The sequence below is a fragment of the Vulpes vulpes genome, chromosome 13 (genome assembly GCF_048418805.1).
Source record: "Vulpes vulpes isolate BD-2025 chromosome 13, VulVul3, whole genome shotgun sequence".
In the NCBI taxonomy this organism is placed as follows: domain Eukaryota; kingdom Metazoa; phylum Chordata; class Mammalia; order Carnivora; family Canidae; genus Vulpes; species Vulpes vulpes.
Window position 1 is genome coordinate 133551222 of NC_132792.1, and position 21164 is coordinate 133572385.

Sequence of the window (21164 nt, forward strand, 5' to 3'; positions counted from 1 at the left end):
TTTTGTCCTTGAATGTGAGAAATAGATGACGAGCTTAGTTCTCATTCTGTTTTGTATCATTTGGAATCTTTTCCACATGGAGGGCTCCTATTAACTTCAAAGGAAGCTCTGCACATGGAAAAGATACACAGGAAAAAAGTGGAAAAAGTAGAGCCCTGATTTTCATCATGGTTAATGGCCTGGATCTTGCAGAGGTTTAGGTGAGTAAACTCTGAGAATAAACAGCTGACTCTTAGCCTCTCAGAAATAGTAGTGCATGCCGCAGAAAGTGCATAAACAGGCCACTGAGCAAGTTCAGGGATATGAGGAGAAGGGAAGAAGTTCTTCAGGAGTAGTTTTGGGAACTGAGATCATACAATAACCTGCTGAGCCATAGCAATGTGAAAAATTGAGCATGGGCTTATGTGCTAGAAGCCAGTCTCAATGGAAAGAGGTTTCAGGTGCTTTCATGGGGCAGAATGAGTGGAGGATAATGGAGGCACCGTAGAAATAGTCCTCATAGGTTTGGGGAGTCCAGAAACAAAGTGGGGTGGGGACTCCTCAAGGCGACCCTTGTGAGGTTATTTCATGAAACAATAACTTGGAGTTCAGCCTAAAAAAATTTTTTAATGTGATTATGATTCAAACTCATGTCAGTTTTGTTAGGTAAAGATGGAAAATTGTAGAGAAACAAGAAAGTCATTTTCTTTTTGGCAGCTGTATCTTCAAATAAAAAGGGGATTTGATATAGGTATTAAATTTCAATTCCTTATTTTCATTCAGTTTTATTGCATACTATTAATATGTTTTCAGTCAAATGAGTTCCTTATTTAAAAGAGTCAGGCTTCTTTCATCCTGGTGATTTCCCATACGATATTCCAGAATTACTTCTCTTCGTGTTGTGCTGTAATTTCACTACCAAGTTGTTTATAATCTGCCTGAGTCCTCCAACATGCTGCATTCATTACATGTTTAAGGGGATCTCAAGAAACTGCCTCTTTCAAGCAAGCAATAAGTGATGGCACCTTGCATATTCAATAGCATGAATATTATAGGAACAGATGGAAAATACAGGAAGATTGAAGGAGGAAATAAATATAACTTTATATCTTACCACCAATTTTCAATCATAGTTAACATTTGATATGTATATTAGTCTCTTCTGTCTATACATTAAGAAATCCCAGACAATCAGACTCTAGAGTCCTGCCTAATACTAGCACTCCTTGACAAAAGTATTTTTGTCATGTCATGCATTAGGTGTTTTTGCTCTGCTTATTTTTTTTAAACGTAAGAAATCTGGAGGATTTATTAAGTTTCTAAAATAATAGAGGATAGGGAAACTTCAAATATCATCTCTGTTTTTAATACCTAGAGTAAGCATAAAAATTATAATATAATATAATTAATATTTTTAAGTATTTTATTTATTTATTCATGAGAGAGAGAGAGAGAGAGAGAGAGAGAGAGAGAGGCAGAGACAAAGGCAGAAGGAGAAGCAGGCTCCATGCAGGGAGCCCAGCATTGGACTTGATCTTGGGTCTGCAGGTCAGGCCCTGGATGGAAGGTGGCGCTAAACCGCTGAGCCACCCGGGCTGCCCCTATAATTAATATTATTAGTATTATTTTGTAACATGACTAACCACGGTTGGGTATATTCTGCAATCACAGAACAGAATGAAGCCATTGACCTAAATATGGACTGAACCTTGGACATTGACCCTATTCCTTTTTTTTCTTTTCAGTAGAATTGGTAAAAAATGTTATATTAGTTTTAGGTGTACAGCTTAGTGATTTGACAAATTTAAAGATTGTGCTATGTTCACATAGCATACCTGTCCTGTTATATTGTTTATTGCAATATCATTGATACTGTATTCCATATGCTGTGCTTTTTATTCCCATGACTTATTCATTCCACAACTGGAAGCCTGTATATCACCCATTCCCCTGCACCCATTTTGCCCAACCCCTCAGTTTAATTTAATATCAGAGGGTTATATCATAATCTATTAACCAGTTTCCATTTAGGCAAATAGGTTGTTTCCAATCACTTGCTCTTAGAAACAATACTGCCAGCCAACATCCCTGTATCTGTTCTGGGTTAAGGGCTGGGGCTCTGAAATCAGACCACCAGAGAGATTTTCTTTTATTCAAATACTAAGAGGCTGAATCAAAGTGAGCAAAGTAGCCAACTCCTATGATAAATAAATTTCATGTAAAATAAATAAATAAATAAATAAATAAATAAATAAATAAATAAATTTATTTATTTATGCTTCCTCCTATGAGGAAGGCCTGTCGGATATAAGAAGGTGCTTGGCAGTGAAACAGGAGCCTGATTGTAATTTCCTCATTCGTCACATACTACTTCCCTCCAAGGATTATTCTATGGGTTAGAAGACATAATATGCAGGGTACTTTTAACGCAATGTCTGGCTTAGAGTAGTGTTCAGTAAATGTTAGCTGTTGTTATTTCCTGGAGTTCCTAGAAATGGAGTCAAATTGTATTCTTAACTTTGCCTATTTTAGATACTTATGAAACTCTGTAATCTGATTTCCTAGAAAGGTAAAACCATGAAAGGAACATCCAAACATACAAATGTCACTTAGCCAATTCATCCATGGTGGTATTTTGTAAAGTCTTTTAGAATTTATCATAAAATATTTGATAATTTTATGTCTTAATTGGTTATTCTGTCAGTTACCTTAGATATGCTTCACCTTACCTGCTTGTTTTCACAGCTTCTTTATCCCAGCCACAAGATTAGTTCACTGGATGTGAAAATCAATTTTTTACATTATGTCAGTCCATTATAAGACACATCTGGGCATAGTTACAGTGGCCTTCATTTGTGATCCAAGGGGCAGGGCACCTAGCACAGTGCCTGAGTCATCAAAGGCAAATAAATACCAGTAAATACCAGTCGACTGACTTATCAAGTGTCTTAGGTGATAAAGGTTTTTGAACACATTTCCTGAATTAAACTTATCTCTCTTTTTTAAAAAAGATTTTATTTATTTATTTGACAGAGAGAGAGAGAGAACACAAGCGGAAGAGGGAGAAGAAGCAGACTCCCCGCTGAGCAGGGCCTCAATGTGGGGCTTGATCCCAGGACCTTGAGATCATGACTCGAGCTCAAGGCAGATGCTTAACCAACTGAGCCACTCAGGCGCCCCTAAATTTATCTCCTAAAGCCACAGGCATAAACCCCTTCTTTTCTCTCTTAGGCCCTGTGTTCTCTGTGGTCAGGCTAGTTCCCAAGATGAACAAGTGGGAGAAAACAGTTCTGACTACATTTCCCAACTTGTCCTTCTAGATTTCCAATCTGAGAAATCCCTTTACTCCTCTTGGAGGGGGAGTGAGTGAGGAAACAACAAGAGTGCCATTCCATCCCCCACTCTCGGCAGTATCCTCAGCTTTTCTCCACCTTTAATTCCATTAGGTTAAATGGTTAAGCCGCTGGTTCACTTGGAGCATGGCTCGCCCCTTTTGTGGAAGGAGATTTACAGTCTACCAGTCCTGCTCCTGCTTCTTCAGGAATCTCCTCCCAAGCTAACCATGGCTCCTTTGGGCATCTTTCAAGCACCTCTGATGGATAGAAGGCTCTGAAATGGGTCAAAAGAGTACATCAGTAAAATTCAATCCGAGGCCAGTCTGTCTTTAAGATTAAATGTTTCCTCCTTACCTTGTTTTCTGCTTCAAATTATATCTAGGCATGTTGTTTTCATAGCGTATGGAGATTTCTGCAATGATCAAATGGCATCAATAATAGATTCTAGGGATCCCTGGGTGGCTCAGTGGTTTAGCGCCTGCCCTCGGCCCAGGATCAAATCCCATGTCAGGCTCCCTGCATGGAGCCTGCTTTTCCCTCTGCCTGTGTCTCTGCCTCTCTCTCTCTCTCTCTCTCTGTCTGTCTGTCTCTCATTAATAAATAAATAAAATATTTTAAAAAATAGATTCTAATATATTAAGACTCAGTAATAAAGCATCAACAAAATAGACATGAACCGCCCCCGCCCAACTCTGATGTTGTCAGAAGTTAAAGTCCACAGATGATATCACCACAGGAGTTTGTTAAGTCTAAGATTCTTGTGGAACATCAAGTTCAAGTCTGCCAATTCATACTCTCTTGGCTTCAGGCAAAGAGGGTCTTGCGCCAGTGGAGTTGGGATTCATTTAGCAGCTATGCTCATATGCTCATACGAGCTGGCCTCCACAAAAATGGATTGTTCTTTGTGGGCTTCTGAAGTTGCAATAGTCTCCGTGTCCCTTACTTCAGAAATAAAGCAAAGATGGGCCACAAAAGATAAGCTCAGCACTAGCTCCAAATCAACCAAATTTATTAAGACAAATAGACTCTTTAAAGTAGTTATCCCAGGCTACATTTATGTTCCTGTACTCTTTTCTTTTTTTTTTTTTTTTGAAGGTCCTAGCGACATTATTTTTTTTAAATTCTAGTATAATTAATTAATGTATAGTGTTATATTAGTTTCAGGTATACGATATAATGATTCAACAATTCTATACATTATTCAGTGCTCATCATGATAAGTATATTAAGTATATTCTTAATCCCCTTCACCTATTTCACCCATCCCCCCCTACCTCCCCTCTGATAACCACCAGTTTGTTCTCTATACTTGAGAGTCTATTTTTTGGTCTCTTTTTAAAAAATTTGTTCTTTTGTTTCTTAAATTGTGCATATGAGTGAAACCGTACGGTACTTGTCTTTCTCTGACTGGCTTATTTCACTTAGCATTTACTCCTCTAGATCCATCCATCTTGTTGCAGATGGGAAGATTTCATTCTTTATATGGCTGGGCAATATTTCATTGTACATACATACCACATCTTTATCCATTCATCTATCGATGGACACTTGGGTTGCGTGTATATCTTGGCTATTGTAAATAATGCTGCTGTAAACATAGAGGTGCATATGTCTTTTCGAATTAATGTTTTTGTGTTCTTTGTGTAAATAGTAGTGTAATTATGGGATCATATGGTAATTCTATTTAAAATTTTTTGAGGAATCTCCATTCTGTTTTCCTCAGAGGTTGCATGGATTTGCATTCCCACCAACAGTGCATGAGGGTTCTTTTTTCTCTGCATCCTTGCCAACACTCATTTTTTGATTTTTTTTATTTTAGCCATGCTGACAGGTGTGAGGTGAGATCTCCTTGCGGTTTTGATTTGCATTTCCCTGATGATGAGTGATATTGAGTATCTTTTCATTTGTCTGTTGCCATTTGTATGTTTTCTTTAGAGAAATGTCTCTTATGTCTTCTGCCCATTTTAATTGTGGTTTAATTTGTAGGGTTTTTTTTTTGGTATTGAGTTGTATAACCTCTTTATATATTTTGAATATTAACTTATCAGATATATCATTGGTAAGTATCTCCTCTCATTCAGTAGGTTGTCTTTTTGTTTTGTTGATTACTTCCTTTGCTGTGCACAAGCTTTTCTTTTTTCTTTTTCTTTATTTTTTTTTTTGGCATAGTCCCAATAGTTCATTTTTGCTTTTGTTTCCTTTGCTTTAAGATACATATCTAGAGAAATGTTGCTATGGCTGATATCAGAGAAACTACTACCTGTATTCTGTTCTGAAGATTTTTATGGTTTCAGGTTTCACATTGAGGTCTTTAATCCATTTTGAGTTTATTTTTGTGTATGGTGTATGTGTATTTTGTGCATGTAACTGTCTAGTTTTCCCAGCACTATTGGTTGAAGAGACTATCTCTTTTATATTGTATATTCTTGCCTCCTTTGTCATGGATTAATTGACTGTAAAAGCATGGGTTATTTCTGAGCTTTCTTTTCTGTTCCACTGATATATGTGTCTATTTTGTGCCAGTACCATACTGTTTTGATTACTGTTTCTTGTGCTGTTTTTTAAGTGTGGCCATTGACTATAGCAGACATTTAGGAGTATCTGAAAGAGAGATGGTAGATGGAGGAAACCCTCCTGGGTTTAGTCCTATCAGGCTGTCAAACGGGTTATTTTTAGTTGTTTGTGAACTATAAATTTTTGGGGGGAGGGGGATTCTCTCGGTAAGAAGTTATTTTTGCCACTGTACACTTTACCACCAAGGGGGGAAATCTATACACATTGTCTGAGAGAAACATGACTGTCTGTTACAATGTTTAGGACTCTGCAGTGGTGGCAGCCCTGGTCATCAGGTCCTATTTGAGTTACCTTCCTCCACTGTGCAGCATATTCAAAACTTCCTAATTTTTCCTTTGCCTTTGTGTTTCTCTTCCTGCCTCTGGTTACATAATTTCTTGGTCTAAAAGCCTAGGCCTCCTAAGGAGACTTCATCCTGCCTATATAATTAATGCAGAGCCAGCTTTAGAACTTGTGCTGCAGTGGAGGGTGACTCTTGAGTCTGTAAATAAGCCATAGAAGGTTAAGATTAGTTCTCCACAGTTGCCTCTTGCCCTGGCCCAAGATAAAGAATGGCATCAAGGGAAGCCCATCTCATCCCTCCTACCTCCCATCTGGGCCTGGGCCTAATAAATTAAAGCTAGAACCTTAAGAGAGCTCTGTGATGCATGCTGGCCTCAGCTGCCTTATAGTTCAAAAGTAGTAAATTAAATTCTCCTTCCTGAGGACTATGAGGCCTGTATATGGAAGGACTCTTTTCCCTATAGACACACCTGCTTAGAAAAAAAAAATCTCTGCCAGCCAAATTCCAGGAGAAGACTATATTCTGAGGATGCCTATGCTAGCAAAGGTAGATCTTTCCCAAGTAACTGAGTGACTAGCTTGACCTGTGCTTTTGCTAGGGCCATGCAGTTTTGCAGCATTTACCCATAGAGGCCAGGCAATATATGAATTACTTTTATAGAAGCAGCTACTCATCTATGGATAAAGCCTGTGTATAAGCTTTTATAATCTACCAAGAGCAAAATATCAAGCAGTGTATGATTTACAACCTCCACTTAGGCTATAACAGTTTAAAGCCAGCTGCAGAGCTGAGAAAAACTTGTGTCGTCTACCATAAGCAAGGCCAAGGTTAAAACGCCCTGCTCACAAATAAAGTTCAAGGCCCAAAGCCTTGGCCACATTAGAACTTTTCCACATGTACTTTTTTCTCTCTCCATAATTTGATTCCTTGTCTATTAATTTTATGATCCAGTGTGCTGCCCAGATGTTGAGGTCCGAACTCATTACTAGCATATAGGTTTTGCCATCCCCGACAGACCCTGGGTTCTCTTAGCATGCAGGGAAGGAGCTAGAACATAAACTCTTTAGGCTTGCTACAGAGGGAGGGGGCTGGGCTGTTCTACTTTTCCATGCCTGGTCTTGCAGTGGCTTTCAGGGTTTCTGTGTTTGGGGAAAAAAAAAGCTTGGGTGATATTTTATGGCAATAAATTTTTTAAAATGGTTGGCCTCCAGCCTTACAAACATGAACATGCCCTTTCAGCTCTGAAGATCCCTTCTAGTCGTGTAATTACGAGCTTGCTTGCTCTTATTTACTTGGACACTCAAAACAGAATTTGATGTTCAAACACCAAGAGGCTGTAAATGGTCATTCTACCGAATGTTGGTGGATTTTTTTTTTGATGATTTTAAATTTGAATGCAAAATTAACATTTTATATTATATATTTCTTTATAAGAGAACCTTCAGTTAATCCCATTTGTCTCATCATTCTTTTCAAACTTTATTATTTTAATTAGTCTTTGTCTTCTTTTTCTCACTTATTTTCCTTTGTCTCATTCTTTTTATTTCCCCTCAGCATTTTTACCTCTTATATTCTGACCATTTTTCCTGCTTGCCTTTTCCCTTTTCCTTTCTTATTCCACTGTTTTACATGGATTTCATGATTTCTCCCCCCCCCCCCAATTCCTTTGTGAAAAAGTACATTAGGAATTGCTTTTTCTTGATTCTTATTTTAAACTGATTATCATTGGGAAAACAAAAAACCCATTTGTGGCAAATATGCTTCCTTTCCCCACCCCTCCTCTGGGAGTGGGCCGGAGCTTCTTAAATACTTTATGACAGCAACTTAACTTGCTGACAGCATTTGGTGCTGAACACACTTTCATGGATGCCCGTGAAGAGATGTGGCCATGTGTACTTACAACATGCAAGATGTCATTCTCTTCTTCTTCTTCTTTTTTTGGCTCCAAATGAGGAAGCTTGTTGCAATGCAAATGAATTTCATCCCATAGAATGTAATATCTAATTATTTTTTGCGAATTCTTTGCAGATTTCATTTTAACTGTTATTAGTAACTCATGATTTCCACATAGTACATTTGAATATATCCACTGGACTAAATCATGTTTACCAAATATCCTATTAGCTATAACATTTAGTACTTCTAGAAATAGTGGTGCGTCTTTGAGAAATTAATACAATGATGCCAGGAGGATCAGGCAGGTTATTGCTTCACATCAACTTAAATATCCAAAACTCCATTCTTATCTTCACTTACCTACTTTTTGCATTTTTTTTTTGAAACCCCATTGACATCACCAATCTCTTCATTTTCTACCTTTCTGTTAGACCCCTCCTGGTTTCATTTCTGGCCTAGATTGAATGGATGATCACCTGAATTAGTACCTTGCTCTAAACCTTCAACATCTTTACACCCATGTACTTAGGTCCTTTGGGCTTAGAAATTCAGAACCCTGGATCAATTCCATTTATCGTCTCTTTTTCTACATCCAGTGTGTAGAACACTGCCGATGATAACTATTAAACTATGCCAATTGTGTTCCTGCAAACTATGGCCTTCATTCTCAGCTTTCAACTATTTTTTTAAAAATAATTTATTTTTTTAGAGCTCTTTTAGGTTTACAACAAAATGGAGATGACAAGGTACAGAGATTTCTCTGTACCCTTTGCCCCCATATATGCATACCCTTCCCCATTACCAACATTACTTACCAGTTTTTTTTTAACCAAAGATGAAGCTATATTGACACGTTATCACCCAAAGTATGTAGTTACCATAGGGTTCACTCTCAGAGTTGTATATTATATATATGGGTTTGGAAAAATGTATAATGATATTTATCCATTATTATAATAGCATGCAGATTATTTTTAGCCCTAAAAATCCTCTGTGCTATGCCTATTCAGAACTTCCCCCAACCCCACTCTCACTCCTGACAACCACTGTTTTTTTGTGTGTGTGTGTGTTTTTTTTTTGTCTCCATAGTTTAGCCTTTTCTAGAATATTCTATAGTTGGAATCATATATAGCCTCTTCAGATTGGCTTCTTTTACTTAGCAATATGCATCTGAATTTCCTTTATGTCTTTTCATGGCTTGATAGTCAGCTCTTTTTACTGTTGAATAATATTCCGTTGTCTAGATGTACTGTGATATATTTATCTACTCATCTACTGAAGGACATCTCAGTTACTTCCAAGTTTTGACCATTATGAATAAAACTGTTGTAAACATACATCTATGTACATAAGTTTTTAACTCTTTGGGTGAATACCAAGGATTATGATTTCTGGATTACATGGTAAGAATATATTTAGTTTCATAAGAGAGTGCCAAACTATATTCCAAAGAGGCTGTACCATTTTGCATTCCCACTGGCAAATGTATGAGAAATCCTGTTGTTCCATATCCTGCACTTGGTGTTGTCAGTTTTCTGGCTTTGGGATGTTTTATTAGGTGTGTAGTTGTATCTCATTTTAATTTACATTTCTCTCATGGCATATGATATGGAAGATCTTTTATATGCTTATTTGCCATCTGTATGAGTCATTTTTTAAAGTCTTTGGCCCATTTTTTGATCAGATTGTGTGTTTTCTTATTAATGAGTTTTAAGAGTTCTCTATATATTTTGGACAACCATCCATTATCATAAATGTCTTCTGCAAATATTTGTTCCAATTGTAGCTTGTCTTCTCATTCTCTTGATACTGTCTTTTGAAGAGCAGAAGTTGTAATTTTAATGAAGTCTGGCTTATCAATTATTTATTTCATGGGTTGTGTCTTTAATGAGTATCCAGAAAGGTGTCATTATACCCAAAGTCTTCTAGATTTTTTTCTTTAATGTTATCTTCTATGAATTCTATAGTGATGTGTTTTGCCAACCATTTTTAAACTAATTCTTGTTATGTTCCCTTTCTTTTTTTTAAGATTTTATTTATTTATTCATGAAGGACAGAGAGAGAGAGAGAGAGGAGAGGCAGAGACATAGGCAGAGGGAGAAGCAGGATCCATGCAGTAAGCCTGATGTGGGACTCAATCCTGGGACTCCAGGATCACACCCTGAGCCAAAGGCAGATGCTCAACCACTCAGCCACCCAGGCGGCCCAAACCCTCTTCTTTTTTCTTTTTAAGATTTTATTAAAAAAAAAAAAAAAAAAAAGATTTTATTTATTTATTTGAGGGGAACAGAGATCATGAGAGGGGGAGGGGGAGGAAGAGAGAAATAATCTGAAGCAGACTCCACATGGAGTATGGAGCCTGGGGCTCAGTCCCACGACCAACCTCGAGACCATGACCTGAGCCCAAATCAAGAGTTGGAAACTTAAACAACGGAGCCACCCCGGTGCCCCCCGCATCTTGCTCTCTCTCAATGACTGATTGTCCCAATGCTCTCATTAATCCACCTTTCCAACTTCTCACCCTTACTCTCCTCCAGATAAATTTAATCTCTGCTCCTATGAAGTGAATTGGAAAGATCAAATATAACCTCCCTAAACCTTCTACCCTTTTCCTCACAAAGGACATACATCTGCCCTTACTTACCAACTTCCCCAGGTGCACAAGATGAGGCAGCTCCATTTCTGTTCAAGGGCAGTCCCTTTCTGTACTCTTTATCCTTCATTCTTATGTTTTTAATCCTTGAATCATTTTTCTTATATCACCAAACTCTTACTTTGTATGTTACTTCTCAAACAATAAATAAGTTCAATTCTTGTCTATACTAAAAAAAAAAAAAAAATCCCAAAACAACAACAACAAAATAGCAGCAACACCACCACTACCTCCATTGGTCCTGTGTGTGTTCTGATTTTAACTGTCTTTCATCTTCCTGTGGATAGAGCTCTTTTCAATCATCATTTTCATTTTTTACTTCCTATTCACCTTTCAACCCAATAAACTCTGACTTCTCCCACCATCACCCCGCAACTGGCCTAGCTGAAGACACTATGATGTCTACATTGCACTTTATGCATCCCTGTCTGTGTTGAATTTGACATTCTTGATTACCCTGTCCTTGACATTCACCTTGCCTTTGGCTTCTATGACCTTATTGCTATATTTCTCTGACATTCCTTTTCAGGCTCTTTAAATGTTGGTATTTCCCTGGATTCCACTGGGAGCCACTGCTATTTCATTCAGAGTTTTAACTTATACACACATATATCAGTGACTTGTAAGTCTTCATGTCCAGTCCTAACATTGCCATTTTTGCTTCAGAGGTCGAGTCACTCCTATGTGTATTTCCCATAGGTACCTCAAATTCACCATGGTCTTGGCTAAATTTATCAACTACCCTACACTCCAAAACTTGCTTCTTCTCTGTTCCTTCTGAGGCGGTAGCCCCAAGAGTTTTGGAATTTCTGGAAGATCACAATGTTTAATAAAAATAAAATGTAACCTGTATATGTAATTTAAAATTTTCTGAAAGCCACATTAAAAAATAAAATGAAACAGTGAAATGATTGATTTTACTTGACCCAATATATCCAACATAATACTATTATGATAAATCCTAGAACGAGGTATTTTGCATTTTTTGTACTATATTTTTAAAATCTTATTGAACATCTGAATTGAAACTATTCGCTGGGTTCCAGTGACCACATGTGGCTAGTGGTTCCTCTACTCAGTGCATTGTAGAGTCTTTATCTCCACTAATCTCTCTCTTATCCAGTTATTAGTCCTGTTAGTTTTATCTCATCAGTATTTCTCCATTAAGTTATTTTCATCCTTACTATGCCATGGTTTTAGTTCACACTTTAGTCTTTTCTCATTTGAGTTATTGCAGTAGCTTATGTAGCTAGTTTCTCTGCCTTAGAAAGTGTACAAAATCCACTAGAATAAAGGAGACTATAGTAGAACATCTACTTATATGTATTTTTATCTAGAAAATAAGAAAACAAACCAGTCAATAGTCAAGTGTAAATGTAAGACACAAAATATATTTTTCCCACAAAATAAAAAAAATAATGTTATTTATTTTATCTTCCCACAGACTTTAAAGTTTCTTTTTATATTTATATATGGTATACATAATTTATTAACACTATGGCCATATATAATTTAAAAATAAAATTACATGTGTACTTGAAATTTATTTTACTACTGCCAGGGGGAGTGAAATCACTAAAATTTGGCATCTCATGGACCTGGACCTACTCTGACTTTATCTCACCTGCCTTCCCAACCTCAACTTCTTCATCCCTACCTCACATGTTCTGTACTTAGTGGCTCTTTCATATTTTATTCTTGTTTGTTCTTCTTCATACAGATAAACAAATAGGTAAAGTACTTCCTGGCCTGACCTAATTCTATTTCTCTTCTAGGCTATTCTGAGGACTCTTTCTCTTCAAAGAAAGCCTATGACAACTTCATAAATTATGTCATATGCCCCTTCTCTCACTTGACATACATTTCTTATTACATTATTAGACTGTAATTTTTTTGGACCAACATTCCCCACTAAGACATAGGCAGACATAGGCAGAGGGGGAAGCAGACTCCCCACAGGGAGCCCAATGCAGGACTCAATCCCCAGACCCCAGGATCATGACCTGAGCTGAAGACAAGCGCTCCACCGCTGAGCCACCCAGGCATCCCACGACATATGATAGTTCTTTAGAAATGTTCACTGAACTACATTCATGGCTCTCCTTCTTGAAACCAACTTCTTTTACCAGTGAATGAAACAATGATTTGGTCATTGCACTTTATGGAGTATCTGGGAGACTTCCTTTGTCTCTAAAGGTGCATGATACAATAATAAGTATACTTTGATTTTAATACTGTGATTAGTATCCTATTTCTAGGAAGCTCATAGGGTCAATAACAATGTTATTGTAAAATGAATTGCCCACTTGCTTCTTACTAAAAATTAGATGAGATTACTTGCTCTCGCATAGTGAAGTTTTGGTTGCATGTGTATATGCAATCACCATCAAACTTCAGTATGGATGATAATCACCTTGGACACATGTTTAAATATAGATATCTGGGTTTCATATATATGTATTCTGATTAATTTGAACTGATGATGGCCCAAGATCTGTATTTTTAGGAAGCATCACAATGATTATAATATAGATGATAGAAACCATACTTTGAGAAGTATTGTATCCTTTCTTAAGTAGAAGGTAAGAGGAAGAAGTAGTTTTGAACAGCTGAGAGAACTGCCTTAGGGACAGAGTGAGGTTCTCCATAGAGGTCTACAGAAGTTACAGAGCTATAAGGGACACATGGGAAAAGTTGAAATGGAATCAAGGGTGGCTGTGACTGAGGGTGTGGAGGGAGTCATGAAGATCAATTTAAGAAAATTTTGGCTTATTTCACAATTTTCCCTAGGATTTATTTTTCTTCCTCAGCAAGAAAACTTACTATCAATATTTTTCCTAAAATCTTATTATTTGAGTATTTCATCTTCACTTAGGAACTGACACTTGTTAGTCGTTCAATAACTATTTTTTTGATATTTCAGGATCTCTAGGATATTGAACACTATAGGTATAGGATGATTTTTAATATTTAGAACAGTATCATATAGTTCTACTCAGTATTTCATTTTGGATTCTATGACAAAAAGAAATTATCTAGCATAGAGGAGATAGTCAACTACACCATGTGGAAAAATCTAACTTTGCAGCTATGAGGAAAAAAATAGACTTTCAGTTAAATGTCATTTGTAAATACTCAAAGCTGTAATCCAAGTTATTAATGTTTTAAAATTTAAGAGCAGTTTAAAGATTTTAATGAAGATGCTACATATTTTTTAGCATGACAAATAACCAGAAGTAGATGGATAAATCTAGGCCATTCAGAAGCTCCAAACTTTTATTTATTTTATTTATTTATTTTTATTTTTTAAAGATTTTATTTATTTACTCATGAGAGACACAAAGAGAGAGGCAGAGACACAGGCAGAGGGAGAAGCAGGCTCCATGCAGGGAACCTGATGTGGGACGCGATCCCGGAATTCCGGGATCACACCCTGAGCCAAAGGCAGAAGCTCAACCGCTGAGCCACCCAGGCATCCCATCCAAACTTTTAATTTTCACTTATTGTTTCAGCTTTCTCCCTCATCCAGTTTTATTCAGATCTGTGAGCTGTTAACAAGAAACTAATTGGTTGACTTGAGTTTCTTCTTTTCACCATTTGGTGGCCAGTCTCTGGTGGAAATCCTAATGAGATGCAAACCAGGCAAACAAATGGACTAGTGGACTGGAAGGAGGAGAAGAGGCAGTGGGCATGGAGAGTTTATTATTGTTCACCCAATCAACTAAATCTGTTTTAATTGTAGCAGCAATGCCATAAATAGTCTCAGCACAAGCCTATTAGTCTGCCTCATTTAATTCCTGTATGTTTCAGTTGCTTTGCTTCCACTATCCATAGAAGTCGTCAGCAATTTTAACTTTGTTCCTTTGCTGGGAGAGATTTCCCTCTGGTTATCTGTAGTTTGGGAAGATAAATTATCTTGAATAGCTTAATAGAGATTGGGCTTTGGGGAAACAGTGTTTTTCTTATTGCAATCTATATCTTGTTTTTAACTTCACTTAGTACAAGACCTGTACTCTCTATTGGCTCATGTTAAACTAAACATCTCTGCCAATCTGTGCTCTCTTGTAGGTGATTCGCAAGGGGTGGCTAACCATCAGCAACATCGGCATCATGAAAGGAGGCTCTAAGGGGTACTGGTTCGTCCTTACTGCTGAAAGCTTGTCCTGGTACAAAGATGATGAGGTAAGCCACAGAGAATGACAGAGTTTTCTTTTTAAAGAGTTTCTAATTTCAAGTTAATTGATATTATGATATACAATTTCAAGACATGAGTGGTTCTCATTCAGTAAGACTTAGCTTGGGGTGCTTGTTTGAAGAAGCATTGTTTTTTCCTCATAGATTTTTATTTTTATAATATTCGCCTCAAATTTCTTTTATTTCTTTGGTATAGTTACATGTTTGTTAACCTGATGAAGTGGAGTTTGGGGTCACTAGTTGGAATTTTTCTTGTTTGTAGTAATAGTGAGATACTGATAAAGGGAAAACAATTTTCATTAAATGTGTTGAAAAGACCCGGGAATATAGAGCATCCTAAGAATGAAATTAATAGCACTGATGTAAAGTTAATAAAGAATTTTGAAATTGTTGCTGTTATATCTGTCTCAAATGGCAAGTTTTTGAAAATGTCCAAATCACTAGTCTTTAAGCGAGTCTCAGGTAGTTGTTTGTACGAATGTTGTACTTTGAAAATTTGATAGCTATGTAAAAGCATGAATTATAATAATTATGCTGTTCTGGTTCATGTTAGATGTTAATAGTTTTGGTCCTGTGATTTCAAAATCTTATAGCTATAAAAATGCAAAAAATCCTATCAGTCTTGTGGATCCATTAGGATGCTATAAAACGATACTGCCGAATTTGGAAGATCATGGATGAAATTAACTGTTTTGGAAATTTTAACAGCTCTGGTCTGACCTGAGCAGTTCTTGGTGCTTATAATGCAGTATGCAAACATTAGATAAGAATGCTTTGTGATCACAAAGCTATTTACAGGGGAGATTGTCTATACATGCTATAAAGGCCATGTATACCTGGTATAAAGGGCATGTATTTCAGAGTTAAAAGTCCTTCCAATCCTGGCTTGATATTTTTTGGAAAGCATGACAAGGTACCTTTGTTGGTGGTTGGAATTAAAGTTTCACATATTATACAGTTCTTTCTGTTCCCTAATGCTTTGTGTACAATAGTGTGTTAATCAGATTATCAGTTGATGACCACCAACTTTTCTTCAGTAAGGGAAATAAAATCTTCTAGAAATGTGCAAGGATGATTTCAATGCAAAAATCTTTTAAAATTTTTTTATGTTATATTTCACTGACTTCAGTCAAACGTGGAATTGGTTGTTATGTCTTTTAAAAAAATTTTATGTTATATTTCACTGACTTCAGTCAAATGTGGAATTGGTTGTTGTGAGAGTCTGAGGATTAACAATGGTTTCTTTCCTGTGTTGGCTGCTTAGAAATCCCGATCATTGTGTGGGAAACTCTAGTGTTTAAACATCACAGCTTCAAGGCTCTGAGATGCCTCGCTAGACAGAAAATCAGTAAAAGAGTACCTTCTTTTGCATTCCATTGCCTTAAGAGATCTTCTCTTAGATATATTCTGTTTCCAAGGATTGAGAGGATCATTTATGTACACTTAAACACATATTGGTTTGGGGGCTTTTATCAGTTATCTTAGGGAAAGCAAAAGATTTTGCTGAGGATTCATAATAAGAATAGCTAGTGTTTTATATAGACTAATTAACTCATTCAAGCCACATTAGAACCCTAAAGGTAGGTGCTATTATTTTTCAAAGAAGTAAACTAAACAAACAAAACCCCCAACTTTTAGAAAAGTCATTTCTCTAGGACTCAGTTTCCCTTATGGCTGACTACTGGGTGTTTATGAAGACAACTAACTCCCCAAGGTCACATAGCTAATTGGTGGCAAAACAGAAATTCACACTCAGGCTATCTGGCTCCAGAGCTTATGTCTTCAACCATAAATGTAGGCAAGAATCCCAGAGATGCTGGAGTTGTCCAAGTCAACCTCATCCCACAGAGGATTTATTAAGACAAGTTCCCGGTATTTTGGCATTGATCTTTTCCTGGATATTAGTATCAGGGGCTCTGAAGACAATAGGATTAGTGGCTGCTCTTGGAATATGGCTTTGGGGTTCTCTTGTCAGGCTGTGTGGAACTGAAAGAAGGCCACTGGAAAGCATATGATGCCCCCTGGGGCGAAGGGAGAAGTTTTGAGAGCTTGGTAAGCTTATGATAACTGGTCATGCCTTCCTCTCCTCTATAAACTCAGGATAACTTTTTTAAAATTTCTGTTGCTGAAGTGCCCTCATGAGCACTTGTTTTCAACAAATGGAAAATACATGTGTACAGTTATAGTATTAACTGAGTTCTGGAGATTGTCTTATTAAAATTATATGTGTGGAGGGTGTTTGGGCATGGGACCAGTGGGAGAGATAGGAATGACCCTTGAAATACAACGGAGTGATTAGAAGTTTAGAAGAGGGTTGTTTTCTTAGTTTAGACCATTTCAAGAAAGAAAATGACAAAGTTGCTGTTCTGTGGAGCTAATAAAGAGACTAATAATATAATATCAGATATTAAGTGCTCTGAAGAAAATAAAATAGGGTAATGAGCTAGATTTTGTTGAAGAACATTCCAGCTCAAGGGAACCATATGTGTACCCCTCCTCCCCAGGTGGGAGCCAGCAGAGATCCTGTGGCTGAAATGTAAGAGCATGGGGGAGAGAGTTCGGAAATAAAATCAGAGGTACCTGTGGGTGGAGCCTTATCCAGCCAATAATTTGGATTTTATATCAAGGATAATTGAAAAACAATTGGCTTGTTCCAACAGGATGTGACATGATTGGATTTATGTTTTAGAAAGATCACTTTGGCTGCTGGGTTGGGCATGCATGATTTGTGGAATGGAATAGGTTTGTGGGATGGAATAGGTGTGTGGGTTGAAATAGGTGTGTAGAAGGAGGGGAGTGGCAAGAACAGAAGGGAGACCAGCTAGGCGACTGTAGCAATAGTCTAGATAAGAGAAGATGGTGGCTTATTCTGGGTGGCTTGAGAGGAGCTCTTCAATTCAGGGTAGCAAATGGATGGGCCACATAGAGCCACACTGTTGCCATTAGCTACTGTTACTTATTAGAAGTCTGCTCAAGAAACAAGATAGGAAGTGTTCAAAATATTAATAATGTCTGACTCACAAATGACCCTTCTGTTTAAATTGTGTCACTGGGGCAGAGCCCTTTTTCCACTGGAGCCATCCTCATTCATTCCTGCCTCATTATTCCTTGGCCATCTCCACTGGCATCCTCTACTCTGCTCTATTTCTCTTGCCAGAGTTTTCCACCACTGCAGAACACCTCTGAGGTTGCTGTCAAGGTGAAAGGGAGGGAGCAGTATCATTCCTCGCTTTCTGCTAGTATTCAACAAATAGTTACTAGTGTCAACTGGGAGCAGAGGCCAGAAGGGAGGGTATGGGGAAAGCAGGTCAAGAAGAAATATCAGAGGGTAGGGCTTAGAAGTCGTGATGAGTCTCTGGCCTCCTGAATTTGTACCCTAAACTCCCATCTTTTAGCAGCAATGTCTTAAATGATACTTAGATTCCATAAAGGTTTTAGTTCATAATTCAGGCCATAGTTCAACTACATGTGGCCTGAACGTGCTTCTGTGGGTAACCTCAAAACCCTCCAATTTAGAATATTCCTTTGTGAAAATAAGCCTGAATTCTAACTCAATGTTTGGAGTCCATCTGTTGCTAAATTAAGTGCTTGATCTTTGTTCCCATGGTATCTTTATCATATGTACTTTAGCATCTCTATACTTGGAAATCCTGTTATATGATAATTTCTTTTTAAAGATTTTATTTATTTATTCATGAGAGACACAGAGAGAGGCAGAGACATAGGCAGAGGGAGAAGCGGGCTCCCTGCGGGGAGCCTGATGTGGGCTGCCATCCCAGGACTCTGGGTCTGGACCTGAGCCAAAGGCAGATGCTCAACCACTGAGCCACCCGGATGCCCCGATGTGATAATTTATCTTTCTTAGTCAAACAGATGGGAGGCAGTAAATATTGTTAAGTTAGTTATATTTTCATTCATTTAATCAATAACAAATGTGTATGTAAATTTTCCTGGGGGATTATCATATTTTTTTCTGTGTTCTGCCATCTTCCCACTTTCTTGTGTAATTAGATTGGTGTGTTTTCATTATATCAAACTGACTGTTAAGTAAATAGCATATTATGCCATAAGAATAGATAGGATTTTATGTAATTTATGACAAGTCTGTAATAAATATAAATGACTTATGAAATATATTTGAGATTGAAGAACAATGGCTCAGACTTTTATAGGATTATATTCATTGAAGAAAAGACCCCATAGGCCATATGCTTGGTACAATGAAAACAGTGAGGTATGGAAGATGTGGATTTGCTAGGGCTAATGTCAGTGCTGGAACAAGTCCGTCTTCTCTGGGCCTCACTTCTTTTCTTTTCACTTACGGAATGGGGATCTTAGCTCACCAAGTCACCTCAAAGTCATTTTCTAGGACTCTAAGAAATTATATATAAATAAATACTTTTATAAACTTTTAGATGTCACACTTACATCTTCATGGTTGCCACTATAAGTAACAACTGTGCCCTCCCACTGTAAAGCCATTATTTGACTTACATGTGTTCTAATTTCCTTTTTTTTTTTTTTTTTTTGTCATTTCATATTGTGAGATAGGATGTATGGTATCTGAACCTATTTTTTTTGTTGTTGTTGTTTTGTTTTTAGCAGAGAATAGTAAGGTTCACACTCTACTGGAAACTCAGATCCCATTCCTTTAGTGAGACTTGCCAGGCTGCCTCCTCTGCAGCCTCTGGGTTCTCTTACACCTCAGCCAAGAATTGGAGGTGATAATACAAAAACATGTGATTTCCTGTCGAAGCTGGCAGAAGCAATAGCATGATAACACTGTGTAAGAATTTTAACCTAGAGTTGGCATGACTGTAATGGTAAGTCCCCAGCATTTTTCCTGCTTTCTGTCTATCCTGAACAGATCTATCTAGCCTACCCTTGAATTTTAGATGGATTCATGAATACCCTCAAACATTGTGGACTGTACTTTTTGAACCATTACTCTAAATTGCAATAATGTTATTTGTAGTATTACTGATAGGTGAGCTTAATAGAGAGGTTTCTACCTGTGTCGCAGACACTGTTTTATTCCATATGTTATCTTCAAAGAGTCTTTACAATACAGTGTGGTATACAGACATAATTTATCTACCTGACTAAAAGAAATTGTCTTCTTACAATGTTAGACAGTTTATACCTAACCACCCAGGGGATTTTCCCAAATGTGGCTGTCCTTCTAGATCATGTTTTAGTACCCCAGATGCAGAAATTTCTTTTACAATTGACCGTGAGCTCTTTTCTAGGGGTTTGATAGGCCTTTTCCTGGCTTCATCCTCTCCAGAGCATTCTCCCAGTGTGTATACCCCCAAGTCAAGGAGGATATGTTTAGGGGTAAGGACAGAGTTCGGACATGCAGGCTTGTGTGTCCACAGACATTCCCTTGTATTTGGGATGGATGATCTTAGATCCTTTGATTTCTATCAAAATAATGACCTAAGGATATTTTTAGTACTTTACCAAGGATTTGGAGAAGCAATACAGCAATTCAGACAACAGAATAGTAGATACCCTCTGCACAGTTGTTTTTAACCAGTAGACACCCCACTTGGTGATGTCACTGGCTGCTCTAGCTTTGTGCTGGCCCAGCTTATGGGCAGTACATTGGCTTCTCTCTTTCTTTTTCCTCCTATTTCTTTCCTCAATGCTGTTCATCTGGATTGCCCCAAACTCAAGGTGTTTCTCATTCTGTTATATACATCCTTCAGGTCTTCTCAGCATCTAGTCCAGCCTTTGATCCAGCCTCAATTTTGCATAATCAGACTAGTCAAAATGCTAAACCAAGCCAAATGGACTCCCGATTAGCAAGATGCTCCCTAGTTTGACAGTAATTATGGTTGTAAATAGTATCCTATTAGTCATTCTACCTGCTTAAAGTCATTCAGGTCAGCTTTCTATCTGAATGATAATCTTGATGATGATCATTATCATCATAAAGGTTAACATTTTTTGAGTATTTATAGCTTTCCAGGGACTGAGGTGAGTATTTTATTTACATTCCCCATTTTAGAAATGAAAACTGAGACTCAAAGAGAATAATTTAGCCAGCTGCTCAGTGTTGATGCTGTGCTCTTAATTGGCTGAACATTTCCCAACAAATACTTTCTGAACACCTGTTATGTAGTAGACACTATCCTACTCATTAAGGATAAAATGGTTAGCAAGGAATTCATGGTACCTGCCCTCATGAAGGATAGTTACTAATAAAGAAAACATACAAACAAGCAGGAAAACCTGTCAGATGTGC

At 37.4% G+C, this 21164-nt stretch overlaps 1 protein-coding gene across 17 annotated transcripts in view; it reads left to right on the top strand.

The window, feature by feature from the left end:
• The window catches only part of DNM3 (dynamin 3), a 563024-nt gene that overhangs the window by 285862 nt on the left and 255998 nt on the right, over positions 1 to 21164 (top strand). For all 17 annotated transcript variants that reach the window (XM_072733034.1, XM_072733032.1, XM_072733026.1 and 14 more), the window contains one exon: positions 14789 to 14902. In XM_072733034.1, coding sequence (XP_072589135.1) covers positions 14789 to 14902 — 114 coding nt within the window. The remainder of the gene's footprint in view (positions 1 to 14788; positions 14903 to 21164) is intronic.